Genomic DNA, 25,225 nt, shown 5'->3' with positions numbered 1-25,225 from the left:
GGATGAAAGTGTAGATTAAGGAACTTACTTCTAAAGAGCAACAACTTGTTTAAAATGTTTTACATTGGTATAGATTTTAGTATATTGATACAAACTTAAAGTTAATTTTGTTATACTGTGTGTATATTTCTAATCGTGTTTAAGGTATTATGTTTGTATAGCTCATTTTAAATTGTAATGGATAATTAAAAATAGATTAATAATTAATCATCTATGATAATCATACTTGTAGCCATGTTAGTTAAGTCTTCTAGATATACATAGAGATATTTCAGATAGATAGGTAATCTTCAAATACTTCAAAGACCTACAGAATATGGCATTTAAAATACTTTTAAAATTTAGACTTTCTGGACAATTGGACATGTCTGCTCCTGGCAGCACTGATTTACTTCAGAGAGGAGGATGGGCATTAAAGACACTTCATATCTTATCTTCACCTTGACAAAAATAGCCATTTGGGCAAGAAACTGTTCTTGCCTGGACTGCTCGATCAACTGGACATGCAGGACCCATAGAAAGGTGACCACTGAACTTTGCTTGACAAAATGGTCCTCAGGCTCCTGCTTCGCAGAGGAAACTGCCAAACATTCTACAGGACACTGAGAGAAGTGACTGAGAGACTCTAGCCCTGTGGGCTGAAGACAAATGCCCCAACTTTACAAAGGAACATTAGGTGACTGTTCAGGCTGCCAGCTGTCTCTGTCTACCCTGCAAGACTCCCGAAAGTTGCTTGCATCCTTTTCCCAGTTCTCAGGTAATATTATATCCTTCTGAGGTCTTTGATGTGGTTGAAGACTAGATAGTTATAAAAGATAAGTTAGATATAAAACCTTAGACTCACAAATATAAGATAGATAGGATATCTTCATTAATATTGTAACTGTAATTCTTGCTTGATAATTATTTTGTTATATGTAATTGTACTATGTAAAAGTTAAAACCTTCCTTAAAAAAAAAAAAAAGAAAAGGGGAAGTGCTGTGGATATCGCTCTGTGTAAATAAAGTTCTGATTGGCCAGTGGCCAGGCAGGAAGTATAGGCGGAACAAGAAAGAAGAGAATTGTGGGATGTAGAAGACTGGGGAGAGACACCGCCAGCCACCGCCATGAAAAGCAACATGTAAAGACGCTGGGTCTGGGCGACTGTGGGACTGGCGGGTAAGAGAGATTTGTCCTGACTGGGCCAGGAAGGAAAACTCTAACTACACAACTCCATGTCTTCCTTTTTTGTTATTAATCATCCTGAGTCTACTAAGTGCTTCCCATATGCACATGCCTGTGGGGCCATCCACCAAGGCACTGGTTACCAGCCACACCCGCAAAGAAGAGTGATACTCTTTCCTTCAGGGCCATCAGCTGGTGCTAACTCTTCTGTCCTCAGGCCCCTCCCACATTCCTGCTGCATTGTTTTGACTGACTTGATCTTGAGCAGATAACCACAGGTGTTGACATGTACAAAGACCATGTCGTGTCCAGAGGGAAATCCTTATTTCTTTTCTATTCTGATTTTTCCACAAGCTCTCTCATCTATGTAGAGGTCTAAACGAATGCCATGGTACCCACTATTCCAGGCAAGAGCATAATTTTGAGATTCTACAAAAAGCATTCAGTGAATACCTACTATGTGCTGGGCAGCACACAAGCCATCTCCAGAGGAGAGTTGAGTAAGATGTTGTCGACATGTTGGGAAGGTTTGCTCATGTGGGCAGTGGCTGAGCAGAATCTGGTTTAATCATGTGCTCTTAGACCAATATTCATCTGTCCCTTTCGATACAATGTATAGTAAAAACACTCATAGGACCATAGATAAATCACCTCTCTTCTCTGGGCCTTGTTTTCCCCCAGGAGAACTTTGAAAATCTATTCCTGGACTTTGCCAGGGTATTTTGTTTTTGTTTTTGTTTTTTGTTCGTTTGTTTGTTTTGTTTTGTTTTTTACTTTTATGACTCAGACACTGCTAAGAGGAATTTCCACTTGGCATGAAGCCGCAGCGGGAGTGGGAGACTCAGAAGTGGAGAATTGAAGGGCTATTGCTGGTGAAAAGATAAAAGCCGGCACTTTGACTCAATAGCCTTCTTTTCTAGCTGAGGGAACTCTGGCACTGGGAGAGACAGTGGCTTGTTTAAGGTCAGTGATAGTTCTGGGTTCCCAGAGACTGAGTGGGGAGTGTCCGAACACCATGCAGTATTGCCTCCTTAGGTGAAGTGTGCAAGACAATGCCATAAGCCTCTGTAAGGTTGGAGGAGGAGCTGTGTTCCCTGGCCTGTGCCTGGCAGAATGTCACTAAGGTTCTAATCAAGGAGTGGAGCCAGGCTTGAGTGCTTTGTGAGCAAAAGCAGGGCGGTGCTTGCCCCGTGGGTGCTCTGGAGCTCAGCGTGCGGATGCGAAGTGAAAGAAATGGGACAGGGGGTTCACACACCAGTGAGTTTGCACAGAGAAGGTCATCAGCTGTCATAGTTCCAGTCACCCAAAACCTATCAACGCCCCATCATCTTGCTGCTCATGGGCAAAAGAGACCTCACTCCCTCACAAAGCTGTGCTGGATCAGAAATCATCAGAAGTCACCTCGTCTAGGAGGTGCTCATTAGAACTGTGGGGTTGGTGAGGGCCTCCTCTACCCTTCCTCCCTCCCTCTGACCTCTGCAAATCTCAGGGCACTTTCCTCCCTGTGAGCCTGCCAGTGTGTCTGATATTCTCTACCACCACCAGAAGTAGAAAGGACAGGGCCAAGTAATTTGGAAGTCTGGAGATGTCAACCCCCTTGTCTGACGTCACAAAGCTCATGAGTCAGGACTTGATTCCATGTTAAGTCTAGACTCATTATGTCACAGGTGAAGAGACAGATTCAGAAAGCTGGAAAAGTGACAGATGTTTCATTTGGGGTCCTATGTCTTAGTCCAGTTCTCTACCAACTCTGGTCTTAGGCAAGCTACATCTTCTCTCTGGGACTCAGGTGCTCCCTGTCAAGGAAGTAGTTGGTCCCAGATACTGCTTCCCTAGCATGCTAATGTAGGAAAGAAGTTAACTGCATTGCATTCCTGATCACATACCTTAATAAATATAATTGCACTCTGTATAAGAAGCAAATTGACAGTCAAAGTATGTTTTTTAGGAAAATGTGTTTTTAGGAAATCATCAACCAAGAAATAAGACTTTTTCTTGGTCATGTTGGAATTAATGAATATTCTCTACATACTCATTTGCGGCTCAAAGAATTAGTATGCCAGATTTAAGACCCGTAGGTAAAAAGAGACAAATATTGATGATCAAGGATGTTGTCATGGAAGAGTTGACAGCATGGCTTCAGGAAGACAAGGTAACAGCTCCATGTTTAAGTCCCCAGGGAAACCTGAGTGCCAGTTTCTAGAGACTCTCCTGCTCTGGGGCCTTCAGTCAGCCCTAAACATTATTACTACCCAACAGACATTTCTACAAAGACAAAAACCTTCCATAGCCATGATCTTTGTGATAGCTAATCATGGTTATCAACTTGCCTGGATCCAGAATTGAATAAAAGGCAAGCCACTGGGCATCCCTATGTGGAATATTCTTTGTTTTCTTTTTCTTTCTTTCTTTCTTTCTTTCTTTCTTTCTTTCTTTCTTTCTTTCTTTCTTTCTTTCTTTCTTTCTTTCTTTCTTTCTTCCTTTCTTCCTTCCTTCCTTTCTTCCTTTCTTTCTTTCTTTCTTTCTTTCTCTCTTCCTTTCTTCCTTTCCTTTTTCTTTCTTTCTTAGATTTATGTATATGCATGCTATAACATCTGCAGACCAGAAGAGGGCATCAGATCCCATTATAGATGGTTGTGAACCACCATGTGACTGCTGGGAATTGAACTCAAGACCTCTAGAAGAGCAGCCAGTGTTCTTAACCACTGAGACATCTCTCCAGCCCCCTATGTGGAATATTCTTGATGAAGTTATTTGAAATGGGAAGTCCCACCCTAAATTTGGGCAGCACCTTCTGCTGAAAGCACAGATAAAAACAGAAAGAAGCTTCGCATTTTTCTGCATGCCTTCATGATTGCTGGCAATTCCCACCCTGGCACTTCTATGATAACAGACGAAGACCAGAAGCTCTTCAGGACTCCTCAGGGCCATCAGCACAAGGTTGGGACTGCTGAGACATCCAGTATCAAGGACTGAATAACTATCAGGCTGCTGGCCTCTCTGGTGTGAGACAGCCATTGAGGACTATCCTGACTGCATCCTGTAAACGAGCCTAATAAGTCCCATCTTAACACATAGTCCTTCTTTTAATTCTGTTGCTCTACAGAACCCTGACCAATAAACTCCCCACTTTAGTGACCATTGGTCACATGTGGCTATTAATGATTGGAAACCGTTTAGAGAAACTGAGGCACAAAACTGTGTGTGATTTAATTTCAGTCAATTGAAACAGACATGGTTTGAGACTACTTTACAAAGGCCTGTTGCATTCCACCTCCAGGAAGCCTGGGGTGCTCCTCTACCTCCTCCTACCTTAGACTGGGCAAGAAGGCTCCAAGAAATCCTTGCTTGGCTTACCTGTCCCCAGAACCATGACAGACACAAGCCCTTCCTGATTTATCTGACAGGTCTCATCTACCTGGAATGTTCTCTTAGACCAGACTGTTTCAAACTTCTACCTGTGTGCCAGGCACTTAAGGACACTGCTGAAATGTAGGCTCAGAGGGGACAGGCTCATTATGGAGCCCAAGTGTCAGCACATCTGACAAGCTTCTGGAGACAGGCAGTGTGACTGGCCAAAAAGCAGCTTGTGTAGTAAGGCTTGAGCAAAAGAAGCCAGCCCAAAGAGCCTACATTTGCACCATTCAACTACAGATCGTTCTGGAAAAGACAAAACTATGGATACAGGGAAAATGTCAGAAGGAGGGTGGGTGTGAACAGGCAGAATACAGGAATTTTAGGGTAATGGTCTTACTGTATAATACTTGTATGATACTGTAATGCTGGGTGCACGTCATTACACAATTGTTTAAACCCATAGAATGCCCTACACAGAGGATGCAGGCACATGCTGCTAAGCACAATGGCCTGAGTTTGATCCTGGGACCCACGCTATGGAAAGAGAGAACTGATAGCCATGGGTGGTCAAGGATGGTGAAAACAAGTGTGCTGTGGTGTATGTGTGTGTGCACGCATGTGCGTGCATGTGCGCGCGCATGCACACACACACACGCACATACAAATAAAGTTACACATAAATAATAATGGGTTTCAGTGAATATCAGGCATCAATACTGACTCTGTAATTCTTGGGGATAGACCACCCTAATGGTGACAGAAAACCTGGGGTCCTTTAGATTCTGTTTTCTATTTCTATAAGCTTGACACTCAAAAAGTAAAATATATTCATCAAAGACCCTCCCCAATTAAAAGCTACTGTCCCAGAAAACAGAAACTATATCTATCCACCTGTTCCTCCACCCACTCCCACAGTGGCCAGCCAGTGGCTAGCGGGAGTGGTCACTTGGTCTATGGAAGCAGAGCCAGGGACAATCCTTCATAAATATGTTCTGGACAAATAAGCTCAGGGGATCCATCCGAAGGGCCGGTCTGGGGTCTAGGCCAGTCTAGGGTTGATGTGCTTCTCTCGGTATAGCTCACATTGCCAGCTACACCACTGAGCACATGTCATAAGAGGCTTTGGGTGTCCTCTGGAAGTGACCCTACTATCTGGTCGATGGCTGCTTTGCTAAATCCCAACAATTCACTGGATATGTGGCTCCACTTCTCCTTCTTTCCCTCCTCACTGTTCTTCCATCCTCTCTAGACACTGGAAGAGGCTCACACTATCTGTCTCATCTAGCCTGATGATATTCACATGGGGACAGGAGACAAGTAAAAGTGGGTCCCTACCCTCTAGGAGCACACTAGGGGACATCTTGAAGGTCAGAGGGCAAATTTCCAAGCCACAGCCACACAGAAAAAGCAAAGAGCAGAAAGCCTAATACACTCTGCCTGGCTTCACTCAGTCTGCCCTGAGCTGGACTGCCTTCTGAAATTACAGCTTTTTTCTCGCCAATCAACCTCTCACTTGGGAACATTCCACAACCACCCACAGACCACCAAAGGAAGTCTGGATTCTTTGGTTTGACAGACATGGTTTCTGGAGAGGGTAACATGACCTTTCTTTCTTTAATGCCACATTACATATGGCTGCTGGTCACCAACTCTTGCATGTAATCATGGCTCTGACCACTTCTTGTATGTATACAGACATTCATTCTTTTTATCCATGCTTGTTTTCAAACAACCTTTCTTTCCTCTTCCTTCAAACAGCAAATCAAAGCTCCCTGAAGTCTCTAGGACAGACAGCCAGAAAGAATTTTTTTAGTCACCTCTGATTGTTGGTATTCCTTAGGATAAACCACCATATGGTAATCATTCATCTGCTTCTATACACCCATCCTCCCATCTGTCCACCTATCCACCTACCCACTGCCTATTCATCCATCCATCTATCCATCCATCCACTCACCTACCCACCCAGTCATCCATTGTTTCATCTGCTTATCCTCTCACTAGCCATCTACTCATCTGTCTGCCCAAACACCATTTATCCAACCACCATGCACCTACCAAGCATCTATTAATCTGTTTATCCATATATCTACTCATCTATCCACCCATTCAATCACTCAACCACCTACCCATCCATTTACCATTCATCCATGTGACCATCTACCCACCTACCATCCATCCATCTAACTGCCCCTTCTACATCCACCAGTCTATCCATTTATTTGATCAACCACCCATCATCCATCTTCCTACTCATCCACCACCCATTCATCATCTTCTCAACTATTGATCATCCATAGTCATCTAATGCCACCATCTACCACCCATCCACTCATCCATTTATCCATCCATCTGTCTGTCCATCTAACCAGCTGCCCATCTACTCACCATCTCACAGTAACTAGGATCTTCTCATGTTCTAGACTCTGTCTCAGGTACCAAGGAGTCCAAAGTGGATAACACACAAACATTCTTTGCTTATGTAGAGCTGAAATTCTAACTGATAATACTAACCATAAACATATTGATTAATAAACATGAGATTATGCCAGGCAGCCATCAGCTCCATGAATTAAAACAACAGGGTTTTGTTCAGGTCATGGGGCTGACTGGGTCCTGACACAGGAGCAGAATGACCAGCAGCATGTAAGGGGGCCAGCTATGGGATGATATAGAGACAGAATAACAGAGACAGAATCTGGGATGATAGGGCCCTGGCAGCTAGAGCCAGGCCCACAATGACCCGGGAATGAGGGCCATGTGAGATAGGACAGGCCCAATGTGGTGACGGGATATATTTGCAGATACTGCCAAATGTCTCCTATGAGGCAGAACTTCCCATCTAAACAGCACAGCTTTAGAACAAGGGAATCTCTATACTCACCTTCTCCAAGCTAAAAGCCCAGCCTTGAGGGGACCCATAGGAGGACCATAACTCAGAAGCCCATCACCTCCTGCTGAGTCCTATGATGCCAGAGTGTCTTTTGGGGTCAGCATGGGGCTTCCATAGATCTGAACTGAGAATATATGAGGGTACACCCACACAAGGTCCAGCTAACTGTCAATACCTGGAATAAAATGTACATTAAGACAAAAGCCAGCACTCTTCAAAGGAGGATAACAGAATCTAGTGTTCACACCAATTCTGTAGCACACAGTGTTCAATCAAAAACTACCAGCAGCACAAGCAGACAAGAAAACACAGGCTTTCCTCTAGGCTAGAGGCTCTGCATTTACTAGACTTCAGTGTCCCCAGATACAGTCAGAGAACCAGAGAACACATTCAAAGCACCTGTGCAGGAGTCTCGGTTCCCTACCAAGCTCCTTGAGAGTGCTGCAGGAAGGCAGCAGGGCCATGAGGGAAGGGTGGTAAGCAGTAAGAAGCGGGAGCCCATTGCAGAGATGGCTTAGTCTCTGCTGTTCAGGCTGAACTTAAATCCACCTAATGGATATTCTCAAAGTAGAATACTGGCAAATCAGAGAAGCAAAGCCAAAAGAGAATAGAAGGAAGGAAGGAAGGGAGGAAGGAAGGGAGGAAGGGAGGGAGGGAGGGAGGGAGGGAGGGAGGAAGGAAGGAAGGAAGGAAGGAAGGAAGGAAGGAAGGAAGGGAGGGAGGGAGGGAGGGAGAGAAGATAGATTGGTCTGTCTGTATGTCTGTATGCATGCACATATATTTGAGAAGTGAGTGACTAGAGAGTTGCTCCAAATTGGAGGTGAGGACGGGAAGTGGTTTCTGGGTGGGAACAAAACCCACCTGATGTGCAGCATCTAGGATCCTAGCAAAAGGCCACACAGTGACTTCAGAATCAGGAAGGGCAGCTGGGACTGTGCAGACAGAGAATCCAGATGGTCGACATGGTGGCTTTGGCATTTTGCCCTTTGCTCAGCTGGGTCACAAGCCACTGGGCTCAGGGATGGATGTATAAATTTTAGCCCTCAAGCCTTAGCTCCTTCATTTGTGAAATCGGATTTTAAGCTTATATCCTGTGAGAACTTTGCCCGTACGCAGAGCACGATGGTTTTCAGTAATCATTTGGTGGCTGAGTGCCTTGGAGAGACAAGATAGCTGTGGTGACTGGTGGAGTGTCAGCCGTCAGTAGATAACCATCAGTAGTTACTTTTGAGATGGCTAGCTAAGCTGTGCTATGTGACTGGACCATGCTCCAGCATCCAGCATCATTACTTTGATGGCCATGCCAACAGCTCTCCTACCCCAACACTGCTAAAACAGCTAAGAGACCACAGAACTTCATCCCAAGAAGACCCAGGGCTCCAACACTTTAATAGTGTCTCTGTGGTACACAGAACCCCAAGGAGGAGCCCAGCAATTCTGACTCCATGAGCCAAGAGAAGAGGGGCACGAGGTTAGGTAACCTACACCTGTAGGGCAGTTCCAACCCCCAGTACTGTCCTCACCATCGTTATTACTGACCTAATCATGCCTTTCCCAAGAGATGGGAACATCCTTGAAGACAAGAGCCATGTGTAGTGGGATGGCTAGGCCTGAAAGAAGACAACAAACCCACGGTACTACAGAAACACTTAATACAGAACCAAATGTATTCAAAAGAAACTTTGAGGGACTTCCAGTTTCAGGGAGTGGCCTCCACATCAGTGATGTTTCATTTAAACATGTATCTGCTATCTCTAAGTCAGTGGAGACATGGATATTTTGGTTTGAAGTATTTCAGGCTAGAGGCCATTTCTTATTTTGAGTCCTTGGCATGGAATCAGAGAACACGGCCACCAGGTGGCAGTAATCTCATGGAATCTTCTTCAGAGTTCAGAAGATTTCCAGTCAGGGTCTTGTCTTCCTCCTGTGTTCTGATTTGTCCTGTGGGATGGGCAGGCAGGAGAGATGCCTTGTCCTGAGGTCCAGCACCTTGGACACCTCATCCTCAGGTTCTGTTCTCTCCACAGAGGAGGAAGTACAGGAAAGTGGTGTATCAGTACCTTGCCTGGGAAAGCAGACCCGTGAGCTGGATCTGTGACAAGCCTTTCTGTTCTGGCCCTGAAAACACACACTCGAAACACAATGACAAGGGAGAGCAGCAGAAATCTGGGGCAGGGACAATGTGATTTCTTGCAAGACCCCCTTGGCTCTCCAAAGACTGAGAAGACAGAAAGTGAAAATCTGAGGGGGTAAAAGTGGAGCTGGAGTACTTCACACTTCGGAGAAAACCCTGTGCCGACAGTGAAGACAAACAGATGTTTAGACGTTCTGACCGTGGAATGCAAATCACAGGCACAAAGCGGGCGAGCTGCTGCGCTGCATCCCTTCAAGCTCTTCACAAGAAACTTAATTTACTGGATCCACAAGAAAAAGCCCAGTTCCTAGTTCAAAGCTACCCTCCTCTTGGGCTGTGGGATTCTGAGTTGTCCTTCTCAGAGTCAGACATAGGCCAACATGACCCAGGGTCCTACTAGGTGCCAGGCCTGGGGCTGGGCAACAGAGGTGTGAAATGCAAGGGCTCGGGCACATATGTGCACCCGTGCCTTGCGGCAACCCTGCATGGCTGGCAAACACTCCTACTAATAGACAGGCGAGAACCGTGAGCCCAGAGAGGGAAAAAGACACAGGGTGGAAGGCACACAGCCACACAGCAGCAGCGGGTTAAGTATTTACAAAGCCGTTCCTTGCAGAACATACTCATAAGTGCTGAAAGATTGGAGCACCAGGATACAGGCAGTGAGCACACTTCGGGATAGCTATCTTCCTCCCAAGAAACAATTACTTGTCATTTTAACTCACTACAGGCTGTGCCAGGGGCTGGTGAGCAAACAGTAAACATAGCAGCCTTTGAGATGTCAGCGATGGTGCCCGGGGACTGACAAGAGATGGGTATTGGGAAGGACATGGTGCAGCCGTAAATTCAGGGACCCCTGGTGACTATACTAGCTGCCGGCACATCCTTAGATTTTTAAAACAACTTCCACAGCTGTCTTTTTCTGTCCACACAAAAAGGAATTAGCCCCATTTTACTGATGATGAAACTGAACCGGTCCCAAGGTTCCAAAGAGGGAGTGCAAAGTAGTGCACCCCCACCCCACAGGCAAAGGGAGGAGCTCCAGGTGGGGGAGGGGAGAAGGCCTGGGAAGGCAGGGGAGGGGCAATGAGGACAGGGTGCAGCTTTGGCCCTGGAAAGGAAGGAGTGAAGGTGAGCAGCCCGACAGAGACTGCTCCAGACCAGACTCTCTGGTCTCTGGCTCTCTCTGCTGCAGATGGCAGACCCTATGGAGGGACACGGACCTCTGATCTCAACCTAGCCTGTTTTGTTCTTCTCAGAGGGAGACCTGGGTCGGGGAGAGGCCTGACTATCCTCTTCCCCCAGGCTGAGGACTCCAGGGACCAGGATCTAGCACAATGCACACTGCTAGGCACAGGCCTTTATGGGAGAACTCTCAGCAGCCATTCATTTGTTCATGGGACTGTCATGCATGATTCATAATCAGGAAAGACACCCCCATCTGCTGATCACTGCACCCAATAGCCCAGCCCCCACACCCCAAGGTTCTGGATGGACAGCCTGGGGCCCAGGACTCAGAGGCTGGAGACTTGACCGGACCTGACAATACCCTGGAACTCTAGAATGTCCTTCCTCCTGGTGTCTCTTCTCTGGCTCTCAGGAGAGGTGGATAACTATGGAGTAATCCTTTATTGGCTCCTGGCTGCAGGAGGTTACAACTTAGCCTTTCAGGTCATTGATGGAGAAACTGAGGCTCAGGAGACCTAGGAAGACAGTGGGAACCTGAGATGGTCAGGGAAGAGCTGAATGAATTCCTAGGCCTCTGGTTCATCTGTGTTCTCAGACTATGTATCCATGTGTGTTCATCTGTGTGCATGTGTGTGTCCATGTCCATCTGTATACAAGTGTGTGTACCTGAATGTGTTTCTCTCTGTGTATAGGTGCGTTTGTTTCCTCAATGTGCATGTGTGTGCACTTATGTATCTGTATGGGCATGTATACTCATGTGCATCTGTGTTTTTCTCTGTGTCTGTGTGTATGTACATCTGTGTGTATGTATGTATGTGTATATGTATATGTATGTCACTATGTGTGTATCTGTGTGTGTCTGGTGTGAATGTAGGGCTCTGAGAAAGTGGCAACTGGACTTCCCCAAACTTTCTGTCTGTCAGAGTCACCTCTGAGGCTCCTTACCTACCTGGCTGTCCTGTAGCCATCCCAGACCCTCTGAAAGTGACCCCCTGGAGCCCGCATCTTTACCAAGCTGCAGACACCCTGATGATTGTCAAGGTCTAGATACTATAAAGGATGCTCATAGTCTCTTCACTAGACCTTAAGGCCCAGGGAGAAAGAAGAGGTTGATCAGAGGAGATAGGCAGGAACCTGTCTTCTATTGATACTGGAAGTGTAGACCTAGCAAGGAAAGATGGACCCGTGATGGGATCTGTGTAGCCCAAACTGCTGCTTAGGTACAGACCCTCCTATCAGAGTGAGAGTTGACCAGTCTGGAGCCAATTTTCTTCTTCCTAGGGATCCTGTCTGTGATTTGGGATGTGATACAGGTGGCCAGTAGCGCCCCAAGGCATAACAAACTGGCAAAGATGAGCATGTGTCCCACTCCACCGGCCTCATCACTCACTGTCACAGACACCTCTGAGTTGCACTAAAAAACCGGTGCTTTGCAAATCCTTCTGTCCACACTGCCCAGACAGAGGGATCCAAAGCCACAGGCTTGAACTCGCTCAGAAGTTCAAACTCTAATTGGAAGTTAGACACTAATTCTATGTGATTCATGTGTTTGTTTCTATATAAAGTGGGCACTTCCTGGTAGAAAAGTTGACCCTGAGCAAGTAGCTTCTTACACTGAAATTACTGTGGACTTGGGCTCAGTGGAGAGAGGTCTGGGCTAGAGTGTAGGAAGCCCCCTGACAGCTTCTGGCATAGAGTAGAGATTGAGGGATTGGCTGGATGAGGGGGTCTCTGTTTCACACACTCCCAGGCACTTGTTACTCATGACTAGAATAAACCAGTTCTGACTAAAGACTATGGGTATATGAGGCAACTTCTCTAATTCTTTGTGTGGGGTTGGGGGTGGCTTTGGTGTGAACTCTTCTACAAAGAAAGTTAATCGCAGTAAGGACTCACCTTCTCACCAAGATCCCCTGTGGCAGGTCTGTGACATCAGGCAGGGAAAAATAAGTTTATAATTTTAACTAATTCCTGAAGTTTAACATGTCCTTTATTTGTGACCATGAGTGCTGTCAACAAACCACAGACCCCTCATGAAGAAAAGCCAAGATACGATGGTGGTATGACTAGCTAAAATATCTATGGTGATGGGGAGGGAGACAGGTATCTGGCTCAGTGGTTAAGAGCATATACTGCTCTTCCAGAGACCAGAATTCAATTCCCAGCATCCACATCAGACAGCCCACAACCACCTGTAACTCTAGCTTCCGGGAGATCTGACACCTCTGGCCTCTTCCAACACCCACAGGTATGTGGCACATATACACATACACATGATTAAAAATAAATTAATTAAAAACAAATAAACAAGAAATAAAATATCCATGATAAATGCTGCTTTGAAATCATGGTACTGGATGAGCATCCCTGATCCCAAAACTCTGAAACTTCCAGAATGTCAACATAACATAATTAGGAAAGCTCACGGCAAGAGATTGTATTTCACATATTAAACAACTAAAATATATATACAAGATACACATGGAACAAATTTCATGCTTATATGTGGGCACTGTCTCCAAGATGCTCATCAAATATATGTGAATATTCCCAAATTCAGAAAAATCTCAAATTTGAAATGTCTGATTCTAAGCATTCCAGGTAAAGGCGACTCTGCTTGCAGCTCTCAGTCCTGTGTGGGATGGTATGTTGAAGATACTAAGCAAGAAATGTCCATGTCGTCAGGCCACACAGTTACCTCTAAACGTTCTCCAGTTGTATTTTACTACATTTGCTTTTTTGTGTGTTTAAGTGGTGTGTCAACAATTATTGTCCTGAGGAGGCCACAGGCTTCCACCTACTTCCCTGGCCATTGAGCTTCAGTGGCTGATGTGGGACACTGTGCTTTGCGATGCAACCCTTACCTGTGGGTCAGAGAGCCGGGAGAGGTCAGGGTACAGATAGAACTTGATGCCTTCAGAGGCACCTGGCAGCGTGACACCTCGGATCAGGAGGATCAGCAGCATGATGTAGGGGAAGGTTGCGGTGACATACACGACCTGCCCAGGAGGAGAGAGAAAAGAGTTAGGCAAGGGGGGCAATGATGGACTTAGTTCACTGGCACAGCTCCCTCTCTGTGCAGCTGCATGCTGCAGACTGTCCTTTATGAAGGCTGCCCTGAATTTCACTAGATGCATGGACCACATTCTCTGTATCCATCTATGCAGCCCAGGCTCAGAAAAACAGTTGACTCTGAGCATCTACAGGGTCTTGTTGCCACAGCTGCCAGTGGCTATGGATGCTCATGTCTCTCACATCAAATGACAGCGTATTTGCAGAGAGCCCCACAATCCTTTGTGTATAGCAAGTCATCTCTTGATGACTGACAATCTCTGGTACAATGCAAGCACTGTGCAATCAGCACTCTGCATTATCTATGGAACAATGACAAGGAAAATGTCTACACATTCAGTTTCCACACAAACCTCCATTCAATATTGTCTGAGTTTCTTTAGATTCACAGATGTGGCTCCTATGTGACTTTACTGACAAGAAGTACCTAAAGTGGAGTCATAGAAGCAAAGAGTGGGACAGTGGCGCCTCCCTTGTCATCTTTGTCATGTCAGGTGTGACATTCCTGTCAATCAAGAGGAGCATGAGAAAGAGATGCATCGTCCAAGGTTGTGTGTGCATGGTCGGCAACAATGTGTCCCGAATTAGAACATTATTGATAGGGGAGACTACATGTTAGGATTCTTACTGCAATAAATAGAATTCGAATGGGAAGGGGTGACAGTGGTGGGCATCCCCAGGAGCCAAGTGGAAAGGGGGCCCCAGCCCACTATACCCCTGTCTGTCTCCCTCAACCTACTCCTCAGGGGAGTGCACACCCAGGGCACATGAGGAGTTTGACAGCAGTAGGTGCCAAGCCCACAGAATGAAATAGGAATCACAACCCCATTCATGGAACTTTGGAAAGGAAGTTTCCAGGATCACTTCCATGTGGGACACCTGCCAATGTTGTCTACCAGACTCTCCTCATTTTAAAATTGATGTGTGGGGGCCATATGCATGGCATGGCACATGTGTGGAGGAGGTCAGAGGAAAATTCTCAGGCGTCAGTGCTCTCTGTTTACCACGTGGGGCCCAGGGATCGAACTCAGGTTGTCAGGCTTGGCAACAGGCATGCTTTCTAGCTGAGCCACCTTGCTGGTCCTCTATTTCATCTTTTTAAACCTGGCCACACCTCTTTAAATCTATGTCACAACTCATTAATGAGTCAAGATCCACAACTTTAAAAAGAACTGCTCTCAATAAAAATATTTTTTTTTTTTTATAATTAAAGATAGACTGGGACATGGTGGGGTGGTAGTATGGGGACGTGGGAAGCTGAGAGGGTAAGAAGGAACCAGCCCTGGTTTGGAACTCCCTGGGCCTGGTCTGTTTGGAGGCAGATGTCTGTACCCAGAGAAGCTGAGAGAGACTGAGCCACAGATCTATGAGGGAACAAAGGTAAGTATACTCAAGGACACAGAGCCACCCCCTGAAGCCCCCTGTCCTGAATACTGCTCATGGGAGATGGTCAACTCACTACACACTCCAGACCCCAGTCCTGCGCCCCCATGGAGGTGCCAGCCACACCTCCCACTGGAGGACCCTGCAGGACTCAGTGTCCTGCCAGGTTAGACCCTTCTCCTTTGTCATTTTCTCTTCTCCCATCACTGGCACTGCCCCTTGTCAGGGCCTCCCCATTCCTATTTAGAAGGGAGTTTTCACCATCCAAGGGCCAGAGACATGCTTAGATTCCAGTTTAGGTTTGCATAGCTCTCAGTGCACACAGATGCAAGGCACACTTGCCGATGACTCAGATATCACAGGAAGAGCATGGGCTCTGAGCAGGTTGCCTCTGCTACCACCTCTCACCCGGTTCAAGATGGGCCTGCTTTGGCCAGGGCTCCACATCATTCCCTTATTTGCCTCCTCACTTACTCATTATCCAGGCACTCACTCAACACTAAAGCCATTCCTGTGCAGTCAGTACTGAGCGACGCCCAGGTGAGGAAGACTCACCCAATGGCTCTCTCTGCTCTAAGGCTTCCAAATGGTGGGAAGGACAGAGACAGGACAGACAATACATTCAGTGGTGGGCACAGAAAGACAGCAGCCATGATATGAACAGTCAAGAGGGAGCTTCTCCAAGAAGGTGACTCAGACATTGGATCCTAAAGGAGCACAGGATATGGAAATCAGGGGTGGAGGGAAAAGAGAAGTGGAATTTCTACTGCATGTCAGGCATGCATGGCACACACATATATATACACAATAGCAGGTGCATGCACACATAGGCACACGTGTTCACACATTCACATATGCAAATATACATAAATGCAATACACATGCACATACCTGCACAGATGCATATACACATATACACACAACACTCATGCCTGAACATATACTGAATGCACATACATGCATATGATAGTGGTACTGGCTTTGCTCATCTTACATGTCTGCACACTAGGCAAGTGCAGAGAGTGCTCTAGGTAGGGAGAGTTATCAGTATACATATATACATATACATATCTATACATATACATATATATGTATACATACATACATGTGTGTATATATATATATATATGCTCATGAGAGATGGCCAACTCACTACACACTCCAGGCCCTAGTCCTCGACCCTACAGAGGTGCCAGCCACGCTTCCCACTGGAGGACCCATATGTATATATGAAAGGATGGAGTACACAGGAGCCTGTCCAAATCACCCAGCTAAAGAATCATGGCCAGTATGAATTCATAACAAAGTCAGTTTGCTCCCAAGGTCACCCATTTGAATTTCCCACCACACAAGAGATCATCATGACATTCCTAAAAATACCCTATTAATTCTCCCATCTGGGAGAAGCCCAGCCATTTGGTTAGCACACAGCATAGGTTTAAACATAGCTCTCAAGCAGGAGGGCACAAGGATGAGCAGGGGGTGCAGACACATCTTAGGGACACACCTGGAAGGTCAGATCATTTTATGTGGGTGCTATCTCTTCAATGATAGTGCTGCTTGGAGCACACTCAACCCCCAGTCCACCAATGCCTACATCATGGCCACCAAATGAACCGTGGGCTCCCAGGCATGTCAAGTGACTGACGCATTCTCTCACTGTCATATACAATGTCACATATTGTAACCCAAAGAGAGAGAGTTTGCAAGTCAGACCTACAATTACAGTGGGCAGTCGATATTAACAATGAGAAAAAGGTCAACCATCAACCAACAAGGGTAGCCAGTTGTTGGCCAGCAAGCTGATTGCTGTGAAAACCTCCTCATCCACAGAGCTTTCTAGACCTTGTCGATGACAGACATTCAGCACTGCATATTCTCTAAAGTATTGTTTGTTAGGGCTGGAGCGGTGGCTCAGTGGTTGAGAGTACTTGTACTTGCTGCTCTTCCAGGCAGCCCAAGTCTGGTTCCCAGAACCCGCATCAGGGGGCTCACAGCTGTATATGACTCCAGTTCCTAGGGATCTGACTCCTCTGTCCTCCGAGGGCACCTGCACTCATGTGCATGTACCCACATGCTCGTGTGTGCATATGCACATGTGCACACACACACCTATACATAATTTAAAACATAAGAAAAATTAAATAATTTAAAATATTGATTTATTCATTTATTTGGTATGGGTGTGGGTATGGGTGTATGTTGGGGGTGGGGTGTAAGTTGTAGGACAATCCACAAGAGTTGGTTCTCTCCTTCTATTGCATGGGTCCCAGGAATTGAACTCAGGTTGTCAGGCTTGGCAGTAAGAACCCTTACTGTTGGAGCCAGCTCACCAGCCCCGCGCCCTCCCCCCCCCCTCTCTCTCTCTCTCTCTCTCTCTCTCTCTCTCTCTATATATATATATATATATATATATTTGATTCTTTTGGGTTATACTCAGTAAGCTCAAATCTACAAGTCAGGTGGGGAGGGACAACCCAGCTGCTCTCATTTACTAACATCCATGCATCAAACAGATGCAGTGGCCAGGAGCTGCCATGTCTCAGGCTCCCCACATTTCTTTCTCCAGCTGAGCTGCCATGAGCCCTTGCTCACACACTTGAAGGATGAGAATGTAAAACATAAGGATGACTCACATTCATAGAAGTTTATCCTAAACCTGTGAGGCCGCTTTGGTGAGACCAAATTTGCCAGTTTTTTTTTTTTTTTTGTTTTTGTTTTTTTTTAATGTGTTTTGTTTTGTTTTTGTCTCTACTAAGTGGCTAGGGTTACTGGAGGGTCCTTCAGCAAGTCACTTAAGACCTGTCCAAGTGTACCCTCATTGTGCCCAGGTAGTGTAGACAGTAGCTTGAGCCTCAGAATGGTGGTGGTGTGACCCATTAAACAGCCAATAACTGAAGAATGCCACAGCTTACAGCTCCCAGTGGATGCTCTGTTTCTGTATTACATTAGGACAGCCATGCTCCAAAGCTTCATTTTTACACTTTTAATAAAACCATAAAGGAAATATAATGTGCAAATGAGCTGCCCACAGACCACAAGCAAGCAAGTTTACTGCCAGTATGAAACCACTGGCTGGCACGTGTTACCCAAGATTCATGCATAAGCCAAAGTTTGAGAGCGCCAATAGGGATACAAAAGGTGGTTTAGGAGCATCATTGCATAACATACACAGTATCTCCCCAAATCCTTTCTGATGTGTTTCTATTTTTGGCTACTTCAGGTATTTGTGGTTTCTTTGAGCCCCCCGCCCCCTGCACCCAGATCAGCTGTTGACTGTTAGCTATAGATCTGGCAGTCAAGAGATTGCCCACAAACAACATGTGCTGGCACCTACTCATCTTGTGCTCTGGTCAGATAGACACTACTAATCAATCACAGCATTCCTTGCAGCTAAGCCTGCCTGCAGCCTCAGAGCCACCCATGCAGTACTCCAGCTGTGACGCAATCCATCTGTTATGCCTGGCCTACTCTGTGTCTCACACGTGCATTTCCAGTTTCCTGCAGGTCCATGGATGTATAAGACCTAGGTCTAGTCCTTAAGGAAAGATTTCTGTGCATACAGGTTTGAGTCCTGATACAGTGCAGCAGAACCAAACATGAAAAGAAGCCTGCTGGGACAGCACTTCCCAGATCTCTGAGATGGATTTGTAAAAGTAATTTGGAGCTGGGCATCCCTGGGTAAGTAGGAATGGCAGAGGCCAAGGATATGGGATAGGCATAGAATATACTTTCTGAACATCTAGAGGCTTCTAGGTGGTCACTGGGGTGATGGGGAGGTTGCTCTCTTTCCTCAACTGTCCCCATACGCCATTACAGTCCATTCCTACCATTTGGCTCACTCACTGTATTCTGAGCTCACAGCAAGGCTCCCTCCCTCCCTCCCTCCCTCCCTCCCTCCTTCCCTCCCTTCTGGGTCACTGTGGCAGCCCCGGTGCTGGTGCTGCCTACACTGCTGCCCAGGTTCAGAAACAGAGATCTGGTTCATCTCTGTCCCGTGAGTCTCAGCCAGCAGACCATGCTCAAGGTGGGGTGCAGTGAAAGGGTCGAGTCTTGGTGGCGAGTGTGAGCATCCAATCCTGCTTCTTGCTGTGTGACTTGGCAGGTCTTCACCAATCCTCACTGCTAGGGAGCATGCCAGGCTCCTCCAAGTCCCCTGCCTTTTCCCAGCCTCCCTTTGTCCACAGAGTCCATCGCCAGCTCAAGGCCACCCACAGTGTTCACCCTGTGTGTCGAGTCCCCACACAGCTGGCTGAGTTTCCTCCAGGTCACATGTTCTGCCCCTCCACCAGAATGTTCTTGTCCAATCTCACAGGTCTGGAAGCAGACAATCACAGTGGCCGACTTAAAATATCCCTTGCTCACCTCAGAAGTGACCTCTTACCACACAAACGAAACCGCCAGCCCAGATGTTGTTATAAGGACTGCCATGTCGATACTCCTGCTCAACATCTGTCCTTATCACTTGAGCTATCTCAGCTCTCTCTAGCACCAAATACTATGGCTGCCTTGTCTGACAAGCTCATGACTTCTAAAATGGAGGAATGGACCTCCAGGTTTGACTTCTTCTCCAGCCACAGGTCCAAAGCATAGAGGGCATGTGAGATGGGCACAGTCGCCATTTGTTGGCTGTAAGCAGAAACACAAACTTAGGCTAGAACGTTGCTCATTTAGAATACGGTTTTTGCAGCAGGTCCATGTAAAATGCTGGAGCCATGTAAACCGGGTTTGATGAGTGTTGGATTTTAGGAGGTGTGATTACAGGGAAGGTGATTACAAGGGATTCCCTTGTAATAGACCCCACAGATCAGACACTGAGAGTCAGGGATCTCATGATCAAGGTGCTCCCTGACAAGGAGACATCTGGGGACCCAGGATATGTCTGGAAGAGGCAGGAGGTGGCCACAGCACCTGGGCCTGTGCTAGATGGGGTGTCTGAGACAGGCACAGCAAGTTCTTTGACAAGGTAGCACTCAGCCAGGCTGTTCCTTGTTGTTGCCAGCAGTGGCTCAGACCCAGGGAGGTGGGGGAGAGGGAAGGAGGGTCCCATTTGTCAGCCTCCTTAGGCCCAGGCTGTGAGGCCTCCCTGCCCCAAGCACACCCCTAGGTTAATGAAGAGTTTCACTATTATTTAATTCCCTTGCATCAGGTCACCTCCTTCTGCACAGAAAGGTCGCATAATTGTGGTAATTACACTGTATCCTGTCTTAATTGACTCTAATTGCTCATTTGCATCCCAATACTGGGATCCTGGGGTGCCTTTCCCCCTACTTCCAGGACACAGCTATTTATTCCATAGCAGGGAGACTGTCTGGTCACTGGGCATGCTGTAGAGTTTGCACAAGGGCCTCCCCTCCCTACGTTTTTTTTTTTTTTTTTTAGGACAATGGGGTGGTTTATAAAGTGGAGTGCTGTTCAAAAGGCACTTGGAAAGTGAACTAATGTGGGGACAGAGGCTGAGGTCCCCAGGGTCAGCAGCGGGCAGGGCTTCTCAGGCAGATTCCGTTCTGCACGGAGGGAAAGGTATGATACAGAGAAACGAAGACAAGTTATTCGAGCTTCAGTCACTCCTACAGTGTATTCCACAACTGAACTCACATGTGTGTGCTAATCTTTGTTATTTAGCTGCATCTTCTAAGAGTCATGCCTCTTATGCTACCAAATGTGACAAGGGAACTGAGAACTGCTGCCATAGATGGGCAAACCATCTCTGAGCCCAATGGAAGGGTAACTATAAAATTAAATGTGCTGGAATAAGATGAGAGTAAACTCTGGCCCAAGGCTATCTTGGGGTGCTCAGTCTGTGTCTAAAGAAAGAGAAGCAGGCTATAGAGACACTAACTTTAATTCAGTCCCTCCCTGGACTCTGCCAAGGAAGCGACGGTCTCGCGATGTGATTGGATGCTCTTATTTGCATTTCATGCAGATAAGATCATTTTGAGGCTCGCTATCAGTAGAGTACCTTCCATAGTGAGAGACCAGATGGATGCTATGTGAGGTTCTCCCCAAGTCTCAGCATTCCTAAGAGACTAGTCTTTTGTCAAGTGTGAGCCTTCCCAAAGGACCAGGACTCCCTGGCGCTCTCCATGGTCCTGACACTGATTTGGGTTGCTCGCTTACCTTGGGCAATGCCTCCATTTAGCTGAGCATCTGCAGCGTGCCAGAGATGGCTCACACTGTCATCTCTAACCTGCCTTCAACACCACTTATATGGATTTCTCTATATACTTTGCAGACTGAAACCCTCAAAGATTAGGGAGTTGAATTGTCCTGGGGCATAGCTGGAAGGTCATTCAGAAATTTGACCTCTCCATGCTGCAGCTTCTACATGCTTTGCATGCCTGTCCTTAACCCCCATGATGCAGCTTCTACATGCTTTGCATGCCTGTCCTTAACCCCCATGATGCAGCGTCTGCATGCTTTCCATGCCTGTCTTTAGCCCTCATGCTGCAGCTTCTGCATGCTCTCCATGACTGTCCTTAATCCTAGAGCCTCTGGCTTGACTGGATTTTGACAGAAATTCATCATTGCCCACTACCTCCGGCCAGGGAAAGCCTATGCTATGCCCCTGCCCATTTCCCTTTCCAGATGGTCATTCCAGTACTTCTGCCTGTCCCGTGGGCTAGAAAGCACAGCACTAAACATCCATACTAGACTCTTCTTTTACTGTTACTAGATCCCTGCTACTCCTCCTACCTGGCTTTCTAGGAACCATTCCCAGAATTCCCAGGGAAGAATAGTCTAACAGTCACCTAATAGTCAGACATACCCTCCACTAAGGACTTGTTGGACTTTGAGAAGTAAAGAAGATAAAAATCTGAAGAGTGGAGGCTGCCATAGACATAGCTGGCTTCCCATATTTTTAAAACTATTTTTAGAGTTCTTTCCCAAGAATATTCTAACAAAATTGTACATGTTGGGGGAAAACATACTTCCAAGTAATTAAGTCTGAAATAAGTAGTGTCCATGTTTTCACAAGACTATAAGGGTATCTCCCCATAGAGGCAATGTATTTTAACAAGACAGTGGTGTTTCCTTAGGCAGCTGAAGAGACCATTGTTAAGCAACAACCAACTAGTGGTGTTTTAATATGGCAGAGACTGCAGGACTGTCACTAAACACTAGGCCACTTCAGGATGCATGTTTCACACTGGCATCCCCAGACTGGGTTGAGGAGGAAGACGGAAAGGTGCTGTGGGACAACATCAGAGAAAGGCCCAGCTGAGTGTAGTGGACAGACCTTGGAGCTCATTCCAACACCACGAGGGACCCCTAATATCTACTCCCTCTTCTGCAGTAATGAGACCTCTCTTTGAAGTGTGTGTGCATACGGGGGGGGGGGGGTACTGAAAATGTCTTCCTCAATCACTGTCCACCTTATTTTTTAAGATAGAGTCACTCACTACAAAGATCAGTGATCTGGCCAGCCTGGCTGGCCAGCAAGCCTCACACACCCTTTTCTACCTTTCTGCTGCAGGAATGGCTACACCAAGATTTTCATGTGGGTGCTTGGAAAATTGACTGAAAAATCTCCCCAGCTTCATTTTTAACATAACCCATGGCTGCCTAATACCAACCTCCCTCACAGCTAGGTGGCCATGTGATGACAGCTGGCCAATAAGACTCAAATGAAGGTGCTGTGTACTACTTCCAGGTTTTGCAGGGCTAGATTCTACCCTTCCATCTTGCCTCTGCATTGGGCTGAAATGAAGACAATATCTCATGAAACTGTGGGCAACACCCTAGGATAGCCAGGACCATCAGGTGAGAGAGAAGGGATGAACCTTAGTCTAATACAGAATCTGACTAGCCACCAGCTGCCTCTCTGACCTTGGGTAGACACTGCTGTTGCCACTCTGGGTCTTGGTCTTTTGTTGTTAAATGAAGGTACCAGCTAAGAAGATCCATACTTCCCTTCCACAGACACACAGAGATGTTGAAGATGACCCGAGGATCCCAGAAGTCAGCCATGGGGAGTGACCATCTGCTACCTCTGGAGTCAGCCAGGAACATCAACAAATAGGAAGGGCTGAGCTATAAAACTAAAGCTTCAAGCTTCCATGAAATGGTTAAAGAACAGTGTGGATGGGGATCTGCACTTAGGGTGTATCACCATGCACAAGGGGCATATATGGTTCTCTGAGGATGTATCACCATGCACAAGGGGCGTACATGGTGCTCTGAGCTTACATCTTCCTAGTTTGTGAGAAGAGGTCAATTCCCACACAAATGATGAAGGTAGATCAGAGGTCACCATCACTCAGTCATGAGAAAGGCTGGAGTGGCCTTGCATCTTAGCAAATGAGTAGCTTTTGTGTGTAGCAAACAATGTAGCAGGGGTTCTAGATTTCAGGCAGAGGCTGCATTAGCCCCATTTCAGCTGTGAAGGGGTCAGGGCAGTGGTTCTGGACAATCCTTAGGAGACCACCTCACTAATGGACTCTGGGTGGGACTGGAAAGCTGGTGTTGAGAGGGCTGATTCACTGGCTGGGGAAACCTGGGGGCAAAGGACCAGGAGAGAAGATGACCATGGCATAGAGACACATGCATAGCCATCACTATTCCCAGACACTGCAAGGAACCAACACAAGCCCCTGCTAGTGAGAATCATCTGAGAGTCCCAATTTCAGCCATGGCAGGTGACAGGGCTACGGGCAGAATTTCAGGGCCTGGGAAATAGTGGGCAAGAAGCCCAAGCCCTTAGAAGTTTTGGGAATGCTGTCTTCTTCATAATGGCTGGGACCATGAAGATTGCCTCCACCCATGATTCATCCTAATCCTGAGCTCCATGTATCTATTACCCAGCAACCATGGCCATGCTTAACAGAAGTAGAGGGTTGAGAAGGGTATGTGCTGAGTTCAAGAGATGCCACTAATGATGGCATTAACCTCCTCATCCACTCTATCTACATGGTTCCTATGTTGTCTAATTCCATTAAAAAATTATAACCATGTCCAGAAGGAAACACACTTGCACAGCCAGAAAGCGACGTAGTTAGCCAATGTGTGAGTCAACTTTCCACCTCAATGACATAATACCCAAGACAAACAGATCAGAGGTGAGAAAGCTGACTTTGACTCCTGGGGTCAGAAGGCTTGGCCTGTGGTGGCTTGGTCTGGTTATTTGGGGTCTGCAGAGACATCATGGTGGGAGGAGGAGGAGGAGACCCATTGACATCATCATTGTGGTCAGGGATGGGGAGAAAGAGGAAAGAGGAAGAGGAGGAGAGAGAAAGGAAGAGGAGAAAGAGAGTGGAGGGAAGGAAAATAAAACAGGATGCAAAAAGAGGAGAGGGAAGAGTCTGGATTCCAAAATCATTTTCAAAGACACATCCCCAATAACCAAACTTCCTTCCATTAGGCCCCACTTACTAAGGGCTCCACCATGTCCCTACCATGCCACAACTGAAAATTGAGCCTTTAACAGGCAGGTCTTTGGGGGCCACTTAAGGTCTAAACTGTAGCAGCTGCTGATGCAGCTGGCTGTGCCTTTACTCAGCTGCTCAAGACTAAGGGCTGCATGCATCCTCACAGGCTCTGAGGCTTGTCTTGCTAAGTCCTTTGCACACTGTAAATACTAGATGAATATGAAATTCAGATCTTGACTCAGGACAAGTGAGCACCACACACATAACCACACAAGTCTGCAGTGGGCCTTTGGTGAGGGAATGAGGCTGCTCCACTCTGCCACTTAGATCTTTCTACTGAATTCCACCTGCAGACAGTTGGATTTGCTGGGCAAACGGTGGCCAGGCCCTGTGCTTGCTTCTGAGAACATGCTGAGGCTGATGAATGAGCTGGGTCCCTATCCTTGAGAGACTCTAGAACAGACACAGCCATGTAAAAAGGGTAGTTATGAGAAACCCACAGCACTGTGGGAAGGTGGTTCGGGGCTCATGGAGGCGGGCTTTGAGGGGCATTGGAAGCCTCTGAGCCTCCAGTCCTGATCTAGAAACCTCTGTGAGAGTAAATCCTGCAAGGCAGAAAGTGTCAGCCTGAGAAAACGTCACCTCCAGGGACAGAAGCCAGCCCT

General features: G+C 46.7%; 1 protein-coding gene across 1 annotated transcript in view; it reads right to left on the bottom strand.

The window, feature by feature from the left end:
• Slc6a11 (solute carrier family 6 member 11) overlaps nucleotides 1-25,225 on the bottom strand; it is a 121,580-nt gene that overhangs the window by 45,925 nt on the left and 50,430 nt on the right. Inside the window, exon 6 of the mRNA XM_036181726.1 lies at nucleotides 13,602-13,736. Within this exon, the coding sequence (XP_036037619.1) occupies nucleotides 13,602-13,736 (135 nt within the window). The remainder of the gene's footprint in view (nucleotides 1-13,601; nucleotides 13,737-25,225) is intronic.

Source organism: Onychomys torridus, chromosome 3, assembly GCF_903995425.1.
Source record: "Onychomys torridus chromosome 3, mOncTor1.1, whole genome shotgun sequence".
Taxonomy (NCBI): domain Eukaryota; kingdom Metazoa; phylum Chordata; class Mammalia; order Rodentia; family Cricetidae; genus Onychomys; species Onychomys torridus.
The sequence above is the reverse complement of the archived record's forward strand: the minus strand, read 5'-3'. Positions and strand labels throughout refer to the sequence as shown.